This window comes from Lepidochelys olivacea (genome assembly GCF_965140295.1).
Source record: "Lepidochelys olivacea isolate rLepOli2 genome assembly, chromosome: 2".
NCBI classification, from domain to species: domain Eukaryota; kingdom Metazoa; phylum Chordata; order Testudines; family Cheloniidae; genus Lepidochelys; species Lepidochelys olivacea.
In genome coordinates this window covers 262,744,779-262,759,815 of record NC_140412.1, presented here as the reverse complement: position 1 = coordinate 262,759,815, position 15,037 = coordinate 262,744,779, and the positions used below count along the sequence as shown (strand labels likewise).

Genomic DNA, 15,037 nt, shown 5'->3' with positions numbered 1-15,037 from the left:
TGCTTTTGCCCAGTCAGCCATATTCTAACATCGATGATTTTTATTTCACTGAGAACACTTCGTTTCACATAATCCTCTGAAAAGGGCCAAATTCTCCTCTTAGTTACGGTGATTGAACCCCACTGAAGTCTGATGGGATGTTCTGCTGGAACTCAGAGCAGAAATTGATCTCAGCCCTTGTTTTCAGCCATGTTGTCCTATGTAACTAGTCTAACAGGTCCTGTTTTCACTCTCAGGTGAAGTGCGAGACAGCACTGGGAAAATTCCGGATGAGAAACTGAGTGAAACAAAGTCAAGCCCAACCACTTCCCAAAAAGAGACGACTGCTGGAGCTGCAGGAGGTCAGGAACGCACTATTCCCATTACCAGGTAAGCATAAACATCATGACGCTCAAAGTGTTGAATGGAATTCTGAATGTGTCTTTGTCCTTGAAAAAGCTGCCCTACAATCCATTCTCTTGAATGTTGTAGCTGGTAGCTTGAAGTGACCTGAGTAGATTTAACATGAGAACAGCCATACTGGGTCAGATCAATGGTCCATCTAGCCCAGTATCCTGTCTTCCAACAGTGGCCGGTGTCAGATGCTTCACAGGCAATGAACAGAACAGGGCAATTATTGCGTGATCCACCCCCAGTCATTCAGTCCCAGTTTCTGGCAGTCCCAGGTGGAGGGACACCCAGATCATGGGGGTTGCATCCCTGACCATCTCTGCTAATAGCCATTGATGGACCTATCCTCCTTGAACTTCTCTCATTCTTTTTTGAACCCAGTTATACTTTTGGCCTCCACAACATCCCCTGGCAACAAGTTCCACAGGTTGATTGTGCATCGTGTGAAGTAGTTGTTTGTTTGTTTTAAAACTGCAGCCTATTGATTTCATCAGGTGAACCCTGGTTCATGTGTTATGTGAAGGAGTAAATTACGTGTCCTCATTCACTGTCTCCACATCATTCATGATTTTATAGACCTCTGTCCTATCTCCCCCTCCCCCCATCTCTTTTCTAAACTAAACAATCCCAGTCCTTTTAATCTCTCCTCACCTGGAAGTTGTTCCTTACCTGTAATCATTTTTGTTGCCCTTCTCTGTACCGTCTCCAATTCTAATAGATCTTTTTCAAGATGGGGCGACCAGAGCTGCACGCAGTATTCAAGGTGTGGCTGTACTATGGATTTATACAGAGGCGTATTACAATGTTTTCTATTTTATAATCTATCCCTTTTCTAATAGTTGCCAAGATTCTGTTAGCTTGTTGACTTCATGCCCTCTTTTTTGAGGGGTTACAGCTAATTCAGAACTCGTTATTTTGTGTGTATAGTTGGGATGATGTTTTCCAATGTGCATTACTTTTCACTTACAAACATTGAATTTCACCAGCCATTTTGTTGCCCAGGGACCCAGTTTAGTGAGTTCCCTTTGTAACTCTTCACAATCAGCTTTGGACTTAACTATCTTGAGTAATTTTGTATCATCTGCAAATTTTGCCACCTCGCTGTTCACCCCCTTTTCCATTTATTAATATGTTGAACAGTATGAGTCCCAGTACAGACCCCTGGGGGACACCACTATTTGCCTCTCTCAATTCTGAAAACTGACCATCTATTCCTACCCTTTGTTTGCTGTCTTCTAACCAGTTACTGATCCATGAGAGGACCTTCCCTCTTATACCATGACTGTTTACTTTGCTTATGAGCCTTTGGTGAGGGACCTTGTCAAAGGGTTTCTGAAAGTCCATGTACACGATGTCAACTGGATGACCCTTGTCCACGTTTGTTGATTCCCTGAAAGAATTGTAATAGATTGGTGAGGCATGATTTCCTTTTACAAAAGCCATGTTGACTCTTCTCCAACATACAGTATTCATATATGTGTGATAATTTTGTTCTTTACTATAATTTCAACCAATTTGCCTAGTACTGAAGTTAGGTTTACCGGCATGCTAGGATCACCTCTGGAGTCTTTTTTTTAAAATAAGAATTACATTAGCTATGATGTAGTCCTCCGGTACAGAGTCTGGTTTAAGCATAGGTTACAAAACACAGTTAGTAGCTCTACAATTTCATATCTGAATTCCTTCAGAACTCTTGGGCGAATACCATCTGGTCCTTGTGATTTATTACTGTTTAATATATCAATTTGTTCCAAAACCTCCTCTATTGATACCTCCGTGTGGGACAGTTCCTCAGCTTTATTACCTAAAAAGAATGGCTCAGATGTGGGAATCTTCCTCATATCCTCTGCAGTGAAGACTCACGCAAAAAATTCATTTAGCTTCTCTGCAACAGCCTTATCTTCCTCGAGTGCTTTTTTAGCACCTCAGTTATCCAGTGGCCCCAATGATTGTTTGGCAGGCTTCCTGCTTCTGATGTACTTTAAAAAATTGCTGTTCGTTTGTGTGTCTTTTGCTAGTTGTTCTTCAAATTCTTTTTTTGGCCTGCCTAATTATGTGTTTATACTTGCAAGAGTTTATGTGCCTTTCTATTTTTCTCAGTCGGATTTGACTTCCAGTTATTAAAGGATGTCTTTTTGCCTCTAACCACCTCTTTTACTCTCTTGGTTAGACCCAGTGTCATTTTTTTTGATCCTCTGACTTTTTTTTTTTTTTCCATTTTGGGTATACATATAGTTTGAGCCTCTATCATAGTGTTTTAAAACAGTTTACATGCATCTTTCAGGCATTTCCCTCGTGACTGTTCCTTTTAGTTTCTATTTTACTAGCTTCCTCATTTTTGTGTAGTTCCCCTTTTTGAAGTTAAATACGGCTGTGTTGGGTTTCTTTGGTATTTTTTTCCCTGCAAGGATGTTAAATTTAATTACATTATGGTTGATATTACTGAGCGATTCAGGTATATTCACCTCTTGTATCAGATCCTGTGCACCACTTAAGACTGAATCAAGAATTGCCTCTCCCCTGTGGGTTCCAGGTCTAGCTGCTCCACGAAGCAGTCATTAATGGTGTCTAAAATTTTTATCTCTGCATCCTTCCTGAGGTGACATGTATAGACAATATGGGGGTAACTCAAATCTCCCATTATTACTGGGTTTTCTGTTTTTGTAGCTTCCTTAATCTTCCTGAGCATTTCACAATCACTGTCATCATCCTGGTCAGGTGGTCAGTAGTATATGCATATGGACATGCTGTAATTATTCAAGCATGGAATTTGTATCCATAGAGGTTCTGTGGTACAGTTTAATTCATTTAAGATTTTTCCTATATTTGACTCTGTTTTCTTTTATGTATAGGGCCACTTCCCCACCAGTGTGACCAATCCTACCATTCCTATATATTTTGCACCCTGGTATTATTGTGTTCCATTGATTATCTTAGTTTCACCAAACTTATGTGATACCTGTTATACCAATATCTTCATTTAATATGAGGCATTCAAGTTCATCCATCTTAGTATTTAAACATCTAGCATTTGTAAACAAGCACTTATAAAATTTGTCAATATTTAGTTATCTGCCTTCGTGCAATGTAATTGAATGGGACTCTTTTTGTTTGACTTTCTCTTCAGTTCCTACCTGTACTTTCTTAACATCTATCCTCTCCTTTTTAGTAGGCTATAGAGCAGGGGTCGTCAAACTTTAGCATGCAGCCCATCAGGGTAATCCGCTGGCGGGCTGTGAGACATTTTGTTTTTGCTGACCGTGGGCAGGCACAGCCCCCTGCAGCTCCCAGTGGCCGTGGTTTGCCGTTCCTGGCCAATGGGAGCTGCAGGAAACAGCCTAAATTTGGCCTCCAAGTCCTCTCCTCCTATCTTTCCCTTTGTCATTGGTACCTACATGTACCACGACCACTGGCTCTGCCCCAGCACTGCACATAAGTCCATCCAGATGTCTTGAGAGGTCCTCAGTCTTCACACCAAACAGGCAATTTACCATGCGGTTCTCCTGGTCATCACAAACCCAACTAGATAGTATAGAAATTTCTAATAATCGAATCCCCCATTACTGTTACTGGGGTTTAGCATTATCTTTAAAGTGTCGTGCATGTTTGTCATATGTCAACAAGACAGAGGACAGTTGAGAGGTACACTACATGGAGAGTAATTAAGTCCCCAAATCAAAACTATCCTGTAATCGGTTTTAAGTAAATATTGAACTTACTGGTAGTTAAACACCCAGAACAATGGCAGGATATAATCCTAGATGGCTGTATTATCCCTTCTGTTTCGTGTGTGAAATTCATTGCTTGTTTTTGGAGACATGAATGCACATTGCAGGAGAACAGAGCAGCTAGAGTTTCCAAACACATTTATGTTGTAGCTGGTTGTTTGTGCCAAGGACACAACAAAGCAGGGTTTTTCTCTGCCATAATTTATATCCTAAAATGTCCATGATCAGTGAATAATAGTAGCACCACTTGGCTATAATTACTATTATTCTATACTCCAGTTGGTGGGGATGTCTTTTAAGATTTCATTATGAGCAGTGAGTTAGTGAGTGGGAGGCATCTGAGGATGCTGTGGCCTGGTCTGTTTAAGTTGCTTTGTAGATCGTACTTATTATTGTCTGAGGTGAAGGATGTCTGAGTAATGACTCTGCCTCTTGGTTTATGTGAAAAGAACATCAGCAGTCACAGAAGGAGCAGACTGGTGTAAAAGAGAAGGGGCAGACGTGGTCTGGGATGTCCAGAGTCAAATTTATATTGAGACCACAGAAAGAACCTGCGTTTATAAAACAGAGGAGAAGAGCGCAGCAAGTAAGAAATTGCATCGTTTTACCCTTCTGTCTCAGTTCCCATGGTTGTCTCATTATTTTGCCAATGGTTGCAAATTTATCACGTTTGGTGGTTTTCTTAAAGCTCCAGCTCAGGTGAGCTTGAAAATGTGAAGCCCAAAGGGTCAAAAGCCAACAAAAAGAAGTGCAGATGTATTATCTTTAAAATCTCATGGTTTTTAAGCCACTCACATGACTTTTGGGGCATCTTGGGTTGGTAATCTTTGAGCATCTCACAAAATGTAACCAAAACTCCCATTCGTTGAGCCCCAGCTTGAGTCTACCAAAACTGAACTCTCTTTTAAGCAATGTAAACCTTTTTGTCTCCCCAGGCCCTCCATATATGCAAGTGACCATTGAGGATGTGCAGGTTCAGTCTGGGGAGCTTGCCAAATTTCATGCGGTTATTGAAGGAAATCCCCAGCCTACTATTGCATGGTATAAGGTAGGTAGAAGATGTTTCCCATAGTGGATGAGTGCAACAGAAAAGAATGGGGTGTGGCGAAATTAACAAATAACGGAGAAATTAGAAAACAGTTGGCCATAGGGGACTTTTTTCTCAGCCATAATAGGCTCAAATAGCCTCCTGTATTTATTGTTGGGACGAGAATGGCTGGTCTTATTTGCCAGCAAAGAAGTGATGAACTTCCAAGGTTAAAACTTCTGATTGTTAAGTCAATTAAAGAATAATGCAAATATAGGAATGTAGGAATTGCCAGACTGGGTCAGACCAAGGGAGTAAAGGAAGCTAGCGTCAGAATAAGAAATAGAACCTAGGAGTCTCGATTCCTAACCCTCTACTCTAACCACTAAACCCCTGCTTATTCAGACTTCTTTGGTCTTGAAATTGAGCTGGAAATCTCACACAAAAAGCTTGTATTATGAGACTTCCATTACTACTTGGTCATGAATGGAAAATACCTAGAGCTCCACTTTTTTGTGGTATTTCTGCTTTTGGTCTTGGCTAAAACTGAGAAGTTGGGAATTTAAAAAAAAAAGGCTTCAGATTTAGATTTTTAGGCAAAGGTTTGGGTTCATTCTTATTTTATCTGCACTGGGTTTACTCTGTCCAAGTTGCTATTGAAAACAGAACATCAGTACCAGGGCATAGAAAATTTTCTCTCAAATATAAGCAACTTCTATATTCTAAGTGCACAGTAGATCTCCATTTTAGCTACTGTTGTTCTACCTAAATCAGGGATACTCAGACTAAGGCTTGCGAGTCCCAAATGGCTCTGTAATGCGTTTCCTGCGGCTCTTTGCAGCACATGATATTAAAACGCTGTGTGATTTAATTATAACCAGTCTAAGTTATTGACCAATAAGGATGCTTTTACTATGTTATTAACCAATTAATTTATCAACTTGCACTAAATTATTAACTTATTTGCTGTGAGAATAATATCGAGAGAGAGAGAGAGAGAGTGTAAATGAAACAATGAATTCACACTAGTATGGCTGTTTTGGGTAATGTTGATCGCTAATTTGGCTCCTGAACCACTGAGGTCTGAATATCACTGATCTAAATCCTTGCAGTGTACCAGGACCTATTTCACCCTGGCACTTTAATACTGAAGTAGTGTCTCATTCTTCCAGGATAATTCCTTGTTGCCTGACAGCAACAGGATCCATCAAGTGAAAGAAGGCACAACATACTCTTTGATCCTGGAAGATGTTGCCTCAGAAGATGGTGGCGTCTATACCTGCATTGCCAAAAATGCAGGAGGGGAGGTCTTGTGCAAAGCAGAGCTTGTTGTACATGAGGGTAACTTCATTTCTTAGGTTTGCTATATTGGCTCCCCATGACCATTAGCCACATCCAGAATTGTGGTGCACTGATTCATGTCTAACGCTTAGGCTTCTGGAGCCATATTCCAGGGTTATTAGCACCTTGCTAGCTGGAGCCACGCTAGGGCTTGGTTGGTGGTATATTGTCTAGATATGCTATCTACACCGGCTGAGAATCTGGGCCCCTGTGTATGGTGCCAAAAACCTTCAATAGCCCTCTGTGCCTAATTCTAAACAGAAGCTTAGAAAATGGATCATATTATTTCCCGCAGAACATTGTCAGCATGATAGTTTTGCATGTTGTGCCATGGCCGTGTTGTCTGAACACTATAACAAACTTTTTCTTTGGTTACCAAAGCTAAGAAAGACCAAGTGACAAAGAAACAGAGCACCCGAAGGAAACTCCATTCCTTCTATGAGGTGAAGCAGGAGATAGGAAGGTAAGTGTGATTTTTCACTTTTAAAATGTCCTTTCAGGGGAATGTATAAGTGCCTGTCTGATCTCTTTTAATATGAAGAGAACTACTGATCGAGAGTCGGCATGCTCCACAAACTCTAAGGAAGGAGCTTCTATCCCGGCTCTCTGGCCAGAGCATGGAACCAGGACTACTGCACTCCTGAAGAAGTTGTATCCCTCACTTGACCAGGAGGAGGGTCTCCAAGACATGGACATTTGAGGGCATATGCAATAAAAAGGGAGGACACATTGCATTGCAGTGGAAGTGTATCAGATTAGGAGCATCCTGGGTATCTCACTCCCCATATGGAAAGTGGAAAGGGGAGCAGGGACAGTTTTTCTTCAAGGGAAGAGGGGGCAATGTGGTAGCCAGTTCATGAAGCAGTATTAATCCCAGTCTTGTGACAGGGAAGGTGTTTCCCTTCCACTCACAGGAAAATTCATATAATGCAGCTAATGGGAGAAACAAAGCAGAATACACAATGGTGTGAGGAGCTATGAAACCCGAGTCTGGGGTGACCACCTAACTTCTGAGAGGAGGCATGAGTGAATGGTGCAGGCCTTCCCAAACACGTGCGGACCCATTCTGCGCATCACCCTAGGCTATCACTATGTTGTTGTTCACATCTTCTTTTATTCATTCCTATTTTTAGTTAAGCATCCAGGCTGCATTCAGGTTTGGCACAAGTGGGCAGAGCTCTCGTTGACTTTCTTTGTTGCTGAGCCCACTTATCCCAGGACTTAATCTGATCCACCTTTTCTTTTTGTCCACTTTGCACTATAGTAGTTAGTATGGTAAAAACCATGGCTGACATCCTAGTCTCAATGAAGTCAATGACAAAACTCCCATTGACTTCAGTGGAGTCAGGAGTTCACTCCATGTCTTTGGTATTGTGGGATCTCAGTGGTTTCCGCAAGTGCAGTATAATTGCACTGGTCTGCATTTTTCCTTCATTTCTATGCCTGCAACTTGATTGGATTTCACTTAAACACATTGAAGTCAATGGTATTCATACCTAAGTAACCGAGGGCAGAACTGTGCCCAGTTTTGTCAAGTTTTGACATGTCTAAAGCACAGGAGTTGATGGGATGGTCATCCCTGCTCCATGTGTGCAGGGTGTTCCCTGAGATTTTTAATAAAGGATGGAAGGGACGATAAAACCATCTCAGGGTGTACCCCAAAGTTGGGTGAAGTATTACCGTGTAGAGAAAACAGCATTGATAGAGCAAATTCTGCCTTTGGTCACACCCCGTGCAATTCCATGGACTTGCTTTGACGCTTGTGCAACCCTGTTGAGTTCAGTGAGGCTGTACAGGTGTAATGGAGAGGAGAATTTTGCCCCAGATACGTTATTTTGGCATTATCTTGTTGTGACAGACCCATGAATGTGTACATACAGACACCATGTTGTCTGTCCACCAAGAGTGAACCTCGAGCCTTCAGCACATGCCCCTAACACTGGAGCTAAAGGTGTAAGTGTTAACTGGCAGTGAATAGCAGGCTGTTCAGTTTTGGGGGGCCAGTCAACAGAGGGAGACATGATCTCACATACAATAAAGTCAGATCGTTACATTAGACTGAGTTTAAGGTGAATGTGGAGGGAAGGCTTTGAGAGAGGATTGCATGGGGGTAGAAAATGAACGCAAGCATTGTGAATCTGACATGCAAGGGGATGCAGGGCAAAACCTCAATGTGGTATATTTTTTGATTATGTACAGGGGCTCTTTCAGCTTTGTGAAACGGGTTGTGCACAAAGGGAACAGAGTATCCTGTGCTGCCAAGTTCATACCTCTGCGAAGCAAAACAAGAACCCAGTCCTATCAAGAGAGGGACATCCTAGCCACTCTCTCCCATGATAAAATCACCCAGCTGCTGGATGAGTTTGAAACAAGGAAAACCTTGGTTTTGATTTTGGAGTTGTATCCTTTTCTTCCCTTCTTTTTCTCAGATAATGCTGGGAAGTGCCAGTTAAGGGAAACCCATGTCAATATAAATATAAGCATTTATATTTTTCACCTGAGATAAAAGTACACTTTTGTACAACATAAACATATTAAAGATTGGAAGGTGCTCAGATACAATCGGAATGGGGGCCATATAAGTACCAAGGATGGGTGGATTCACAATAGAAAAAGCTGTTTTAGAAAAATACCTCTCGCACCAATTGATTATATAGCGCCAAAGCATTTTACTGAAATATATGAAAGCTGAGGTCCCTGCCCCAATGGGATTATAGTCTAGATGGACAATATGCAAGCACAGAGGAAAGATGGTGAGGAGCAACCAACCAACATGACTAATGGGAGAATTTTAGCACAGAGCAGCTTGTTAATTCCATGGGTTTCATTTAATTTTTAAGGAGCAAAGATTTTCAGCTGTTGAGTTTACCATTTCCCATAGGAGGACTGCCCTAGCTCCTTCTGTATTTGAGGTTTTTTATAACAGACCTTCAGACAATTCCTGGCAAAGAGAGAGGATTTAACATCACCAAGGATATGCTGCCCTCTTTGATCTGTTCTTTTTTTATCAAAGATTGTATTTGTTGCAGAATGCTAGTAAATTATGATACTAAACCAATGGTCTTAGTTTTCCTTAATGTCCTTGCTAGGTGCTCCAATGAGGAGCTCTTGGACCGTTTATTCAGGAAGAGTGTTGTTACTGAAGCAGAGGTACCAATTTCTTGTCATTTTAAAATTTCAAAGTATAGTAGGTGCACTCCAAAATTCATTCTGGTTCTACAGAATATGGCAGCTTTATTTATACTATCCATCTTAAGTATGGGGATTTTCTCAGTCCGTCAAACCAGAATGAATTGTTTAAGTGCCCACCCTGAATCTTTCGTTCCCAATGATAGCTTCTCAAGGGAATGAAACGAGAAGCCGATGGTTTTTGATGATACACGTGCTCAGCCAAATTCTATATTTCCGTGTTAGACCCAAGAACATATTGTCTCCATAACTCTGCCACTTTCCCCCACCAGAACTTCTGTCATGTAGCTTCCATGTGTTTTGACTTGTGTAATAATTTCATGTTCACTAGGGATTGTGTTTTTCTTCACTTCCTTGCGCTCCCCAAGCCAAGAACTGAGATGGTGTCCTCTGAGTTTTTTTCAGTCCATTCTAGCTCAAAATATAAGAGCCCCATAGTCTGTCTTGTTCTGGAACACAAGTCTCCTACATTCCAGGGGCTACTTTTATTTTCCTCAGGTCTTGGAGGAAACATCAGATAAAACTGTGGAGGCAAGGCTAAATTATCTTCTAACTGGGTCTGGATATTAAACCCCCACCCATGGTGAAATTTTACTCGTATTAGGATCTGTCCTTGATCTAAAAAATGGCTTTCTAACACTATTTAAAAATGTGCTTGCCTGGTCTACACAGACCAAACAAACTGTGTTAAACAAGGCCCTGAGACATACTGTTGAAATCTGGATTGGAATTTCCCCCAAAGTTTCGGGGTGTTCATTTCCCCTGTTAAGTGCATCTCTGTTTTTCAAGTTCAGGCTCCCTAACATATGGAAAACTTTGGTGTGGAAGGTATGTCTGTGCAGCCCATGTCAGCAAGCCCCCAAGCCTTGATCAAGAAACTCGGAAGCCTAGGAAATGGGGATGGGCTTCAGAGCCCAAAATCCAGCATCAGCTGCAACTACAAAGCGCTGTCTACGCAGCTGTTTTTAGAGAGCTAGTATGAGCTTTGCTAGCCCAAGTCTGTCGACCTGTGCTGGGAGGCTTGTTGCCATGGGCTGTGTAGACATCCCCTTAGCCGCTGTGTCTGAATTCTATGTTCTAATGTTTGGTTCCCCATCTGTTTCACATTAAATAGTCTCACTAAAAAGTTTATTCTCTTTTGTAGAGGTGTTACCATTAGAGCTGGTTGGAAATTTTTTCACTAAATATATCCATTTCTGAGATCTAGAATGGAATTTCACTGGTGGGGATAGGCCCATGTCCAGGTCCCACTCCAGAATAGCCAGGAGACCTGAGGTTAGGACACTGATATGGAACATGGAAGACTGAGGTTCACGTACTCCCTCCAAGTACCCTAATCACTGGGCTATTCGCTATTCTGCGGTGGCTGGAGCTTTCTCATATGGGTTGTGGGGTGTTTTGTGAAAAACTTCAAAAGGTCACATTTTTAATCTGCACTGAAAAGAAAAAACCTTTTGAAACCTGGAAACTTGTCACAAAATGAAATTGTTTTCCAGTTAGCGTTAATGATCAGTTCAAACTTTTGTTTCCCATATTACTTATAGGGAATATTTCTGGAATTGGTAATCCCTCTGAACCGTGAATTAACTTTTTAAGTAGACCCACTGTACAATTCAAATGAAAATATTTTGTAACTGATTTTGATTTTTAAGGTTAAATTATACATCAAGCAACTTTTGGAAGGACTCCGCTATCTCCATGACAATAATGTACTTCACTTGGATATTAAGGTAACCCGCAAAGGAAAATCTACCTTATTTTAGCCATTATTGCATGTCGGTCAGGAGACTGATGTGCTTTATTCAGACTATATATTAAAGATTTACTTATATCTAAAAATAATGCCCTTTTGCAAATAAACCTTCTCCATGTATTCTGATTCATTAGCCTCCAAATATCCTGATGATTTATCCAGAAAGAGAAGACATTAAGATCTGTGACTTTGGGTTCGCTCAAAAGATAAATCCATCTGAGCCTCAGTACAGCAAATACGGATCCCCAGAGTTTGTATCCCCAGAAATTATCTCTCAGTCCCCGGTGTCAAAAGCATCTGATATTTGGTAAATTGTCACTTTTTTTTAAAGTTATAACACCTAACAACATAACTTTGGGGCTTCAGGATGAATTGATTGATACACTGGAAGCATGTACTGTAGAGGGATAAACACATTGTCTATTGCAAATATTTATGTATTTTAATTTTGCTGTACACTTTTGCTCTGGAAGGGCCTTATCTTGTGAATTGCTAAGCATCCTCAGTTCTGCTGAAGTCATGGTGTAGTACTGAATGTCTGATATGTAGAAATACACACTGTTGATCATATACAAAATGTTTTCAATGCAACATCTGGCTAATTGCTTGAAGGGTTAAAGAAATTGGGCTTGTAATCTATTTATGCAGTATAAAGAAGTGGTTTTTTTTTTAAAAAAGGATGGTAGGGGAATTTCTACCAGTGATTTACTGCAGAACTGGTACAATGATCGGGACAATTTAGAGTTAAAAATGAAAGATGAGCAATTTAGAGGGTAAGGGGACTTGAGCCACAATGTTAAAAACTCTGATTTTTGTCTGTTTTTGATATAATTTATTGAACGCTAATGGCAAACTAGAAAACAAAATCTTTGTTTGAGAGACATCCAATGGGTAGTCCCGCAAAGCCAGGGACAGCCAGAAGTGACATTCCTGATGTGTTTACAGTAAAAAAAATTTTTTTTAAATTAATAAATAAAAACTAACAAAAATTTCTTCTTTATACATAATAAAAAAGAAAAATGCACACAAACCTGATTTTGTTTTAAATCCTTCCTAAGTCACCTTTAAATAAATTGTGCAAAAACTGTTTCCTGTGTTTTGTAAAGATAAAATCAGGACTAATGCAAAGGAACAGTGAGAATTCACCTTTAGAAAGCTAATCCTTATAGGGCAGGTAAAGCTGATCCTATTGTACAGTTATTTGGATTATTGTCATCTGAAATTGGGGAAGCTATACGGTGAGGTAGGGGGAGAAGCAAGAATATCTGTCTGATATAAGTATGTTTCTTTTCTTCCCAGGGCTGCTGGAGTCATCAGCTATTTAAGGTAAATAATCTGCTTTAAGGGCCCTATTTAGCTTTCATAGAATATCAGGGTTGGAAGGGACCTCAAGAGGTCATCTAGTCCAACCCACTGCTCAAAGCAGGACCAATCCCCAATTTTGGGCCCGGATCCCTAAATGGCCCCCTCGAGGATTGAACTCACAACCCTGGGTTTAGCAGGCCAGTGCTCAAACCACTGAGCTATCCCTCCCCCCCTTTCCTTAATCCTAACTCAGGCAAAACTTCCAATGACTTCAGTGGGAGCTTTGAGTGAGTAAAGAGTGAGGTGGTGGTGATTGTTATTTAATAATTTATTTAATGTGTGTGTTACCAACAATATTCTAAGCACTTTCAGTTCTAAAGATGATGTCCCTGTTCCAAAGAGCTGACAGCTTCTATGAATATTATAGTCAGTAACAGTCAGTTCATAGCTTTGAGTTAAGTGTTTCACAATGACCGATACAATCTTATGGATACATATTTTGGCCTTCCCTAATGTAAAGGCATGTGTCCACGTCTACATAGCTAAATTGCAAGGGCGGTTTTGAAAATCAAACCCTTAATTTTTCTGTTCTTCAGGTGCCTTAGCTGTAAAATGGAGATAAATAATTTTGCAAAGTGCTTCACAAACCTTGGCTGAAAGATGTTATAAAAGTGCAAATATTATTATTACTTGTGCTGTGCATCTCTCATTTTGAATCTGCCTCCCACTTTAAAACCTTTGTCATGCATTTATGTTTTTGGAGGGTTGAGTAGCAATAAAATACTAACAGATCATGTCTCCTTTTATTTTATAATGTTAATACAATAAGTTTAACCTGCAAGTCTCCATTTGCTGGGGAAAATGACAGAGCAACCCTTCTAAATATCCAGAACGGGACAGTTTCATGGACTATCCCTGACTTTGTTCACCTAAGTGAAGAAGCGAAGGATTTTATCAGACAGATCCTACAGCTCTCTCCTGAGTGAGTACATTTCTGTTGTTTTCCAAAAATATTGTACCAGATGTTTGTGGGATGAGCTGCCAATTCTCAGCTCATCAGACCTACATTCACTCTGAGAAGTACAAAATTTGGAAAAGTTGGTATGGTCAGTTAGTGTATCAGCCTTTCACCTCTGAATGCAGCTGAGTTCAAATCCATCTTTATATAGTCACCAGAAAACTCTACCTTGAAGAGTTTATAATCAAAAGATAAGAATGTGTATAGCGAATGAGCAAAGTGTCTTGATGTTATTACTCATAGACAGGTGGGTGTTCAGAAATTATTTGAAAGAGAAGTTGGTTACTATGGTGATGGGGCACTATAAGAACCTAATTAGAATATCATACCATGTTAATTTGGTTGTTCTAGAACACAGCTAAATAATAATAATATTCCAAGCATGGGAGAAGGCCAGAAACTGGGAGCTTCTTTTTCTGCTCTGAATGGCTGGTGCCTCCACTATTTAGGCTTATCCCAAATAGCTACCAGTGTGGAAGGCTAAGCCAAACCCACAGTTAAAGGTGCCTTCTGTGACTTCTAATGCAGCCTTCCTTATTAGAAACACTTCAGTCATTTCTGTTTTGGTCAAGACTGCACTGCAGAGACTCGAGTCAGGTGCAGTGTAGAGACATGAAGCTTGGTCTTCCCCTGTGGTATCATGAAGGAAGGCACTGCAGGCCCTGCAGAATGCTGTGGTAACTGCCATCGTCCCTGACTTGAGGGACCTGCAAGAAGTCTGAGCATTGGGAAATATACTATAGATTAAAAGAGAAAACGTGTTTTACCGTTTAGGAGAAAAAATTGGCTTAAAAAGGTTCATTCTGGTTGGCTTTACTGCCCCATAACAGAGCCTGCCTGGTAGAGGGCAATCTGTAGAACCTTGCTGGTATTGTTTAAAGTGACTTCCAGGCTCAGATGTCTTAAGGCCCTAGCTAGAGAGCAATCTGGGTGGCACTTGATCTTCAAGGAAGCTACATCCCTTTGGGTTTGTCATGCTGATGATCACAGCTGAAATGTGTATCTTTTCTATTATCAGAACCAGGCCTAGTGCTTTGGAATGTCTCTCACACAACTGGTTCTTGGTAAGTTTGTTTGGATTTTACCCAGTCTCTCTCCCAGTCAGCTAGCAACTGTGTTTCTCTTGTAGAAGCTATTTTGTACATATAGATGCTGGGGAACCATCCTGCAGAAATAAGCGGCGTTTTGGTTTATGGTCATTCAGGTCTTTTCTTTTCAAAACATGTAAAGAACTCCCCTTAACATTAATAGGCAAAACACATTTGCACTGAGAGGAGATTATGCCC

The 15,037-nt window shown here is 40.7% G+C and overlaps 1 protein-coding gene across 1 annotated transcript in view; it reads left to right on the top strand.

Moving 5' to 3' along the window:
* The window catches only part of OBSCN (obscurin, cytoskeletal calmodulin and titin-interacting RhoGEF), a gene marked incomplete at its 5' end in the record, with an annotated part of 294,967 nt that overhangs the window by 244,787 nt on the left and 35,143 nt on the right, over window positions 1-15,037 (top strand). The window contains 12 exons of the mRNA XM_084618134.1: window positions 237-369; window positions 4,568-4,704; window positions 5,054-5,166; window positions 6,318-6,486; window positions 6,868-6,949; window positions 8,686-8,886; window positions 9,576-9,636; window positions 11,328-11,405; window positions 11,563-11,735; window positions 12,728-12,754; window positions 13,563-13,715; window positions 14,770-14,815. Coding sequence (XP_084474260.1) covers window positions 237-369; window positions 4,568-4,704; window positions 5,054-5,166; window positions 6,318-6,486; window positions 6,868-6,949; window positions 8,686-8,886; window positions 9,576-9,636; window positions 11,328-11,405; window positions 11,563-11,735; window positions 12,728-12,754; window positions 13,563-13,715; window positions 14,770-14,815 — 1,373 coding nt within the window. The remainder of the gene's footprint in view (window positions 1-236; window positions 370-4,567; window positions 4,705-5,053; window positions 5,167-6,317; window positions 6,487-6,867; window positions 6,950-8,685; window positions 8,887-9,575; window positions 9,637-11,327; window positions 11,406-11,562; window positions 11,736-12,727; window positions 12,755-13,562; window positions 13,716-14,769; window positions 14,816-15,037) is intronic.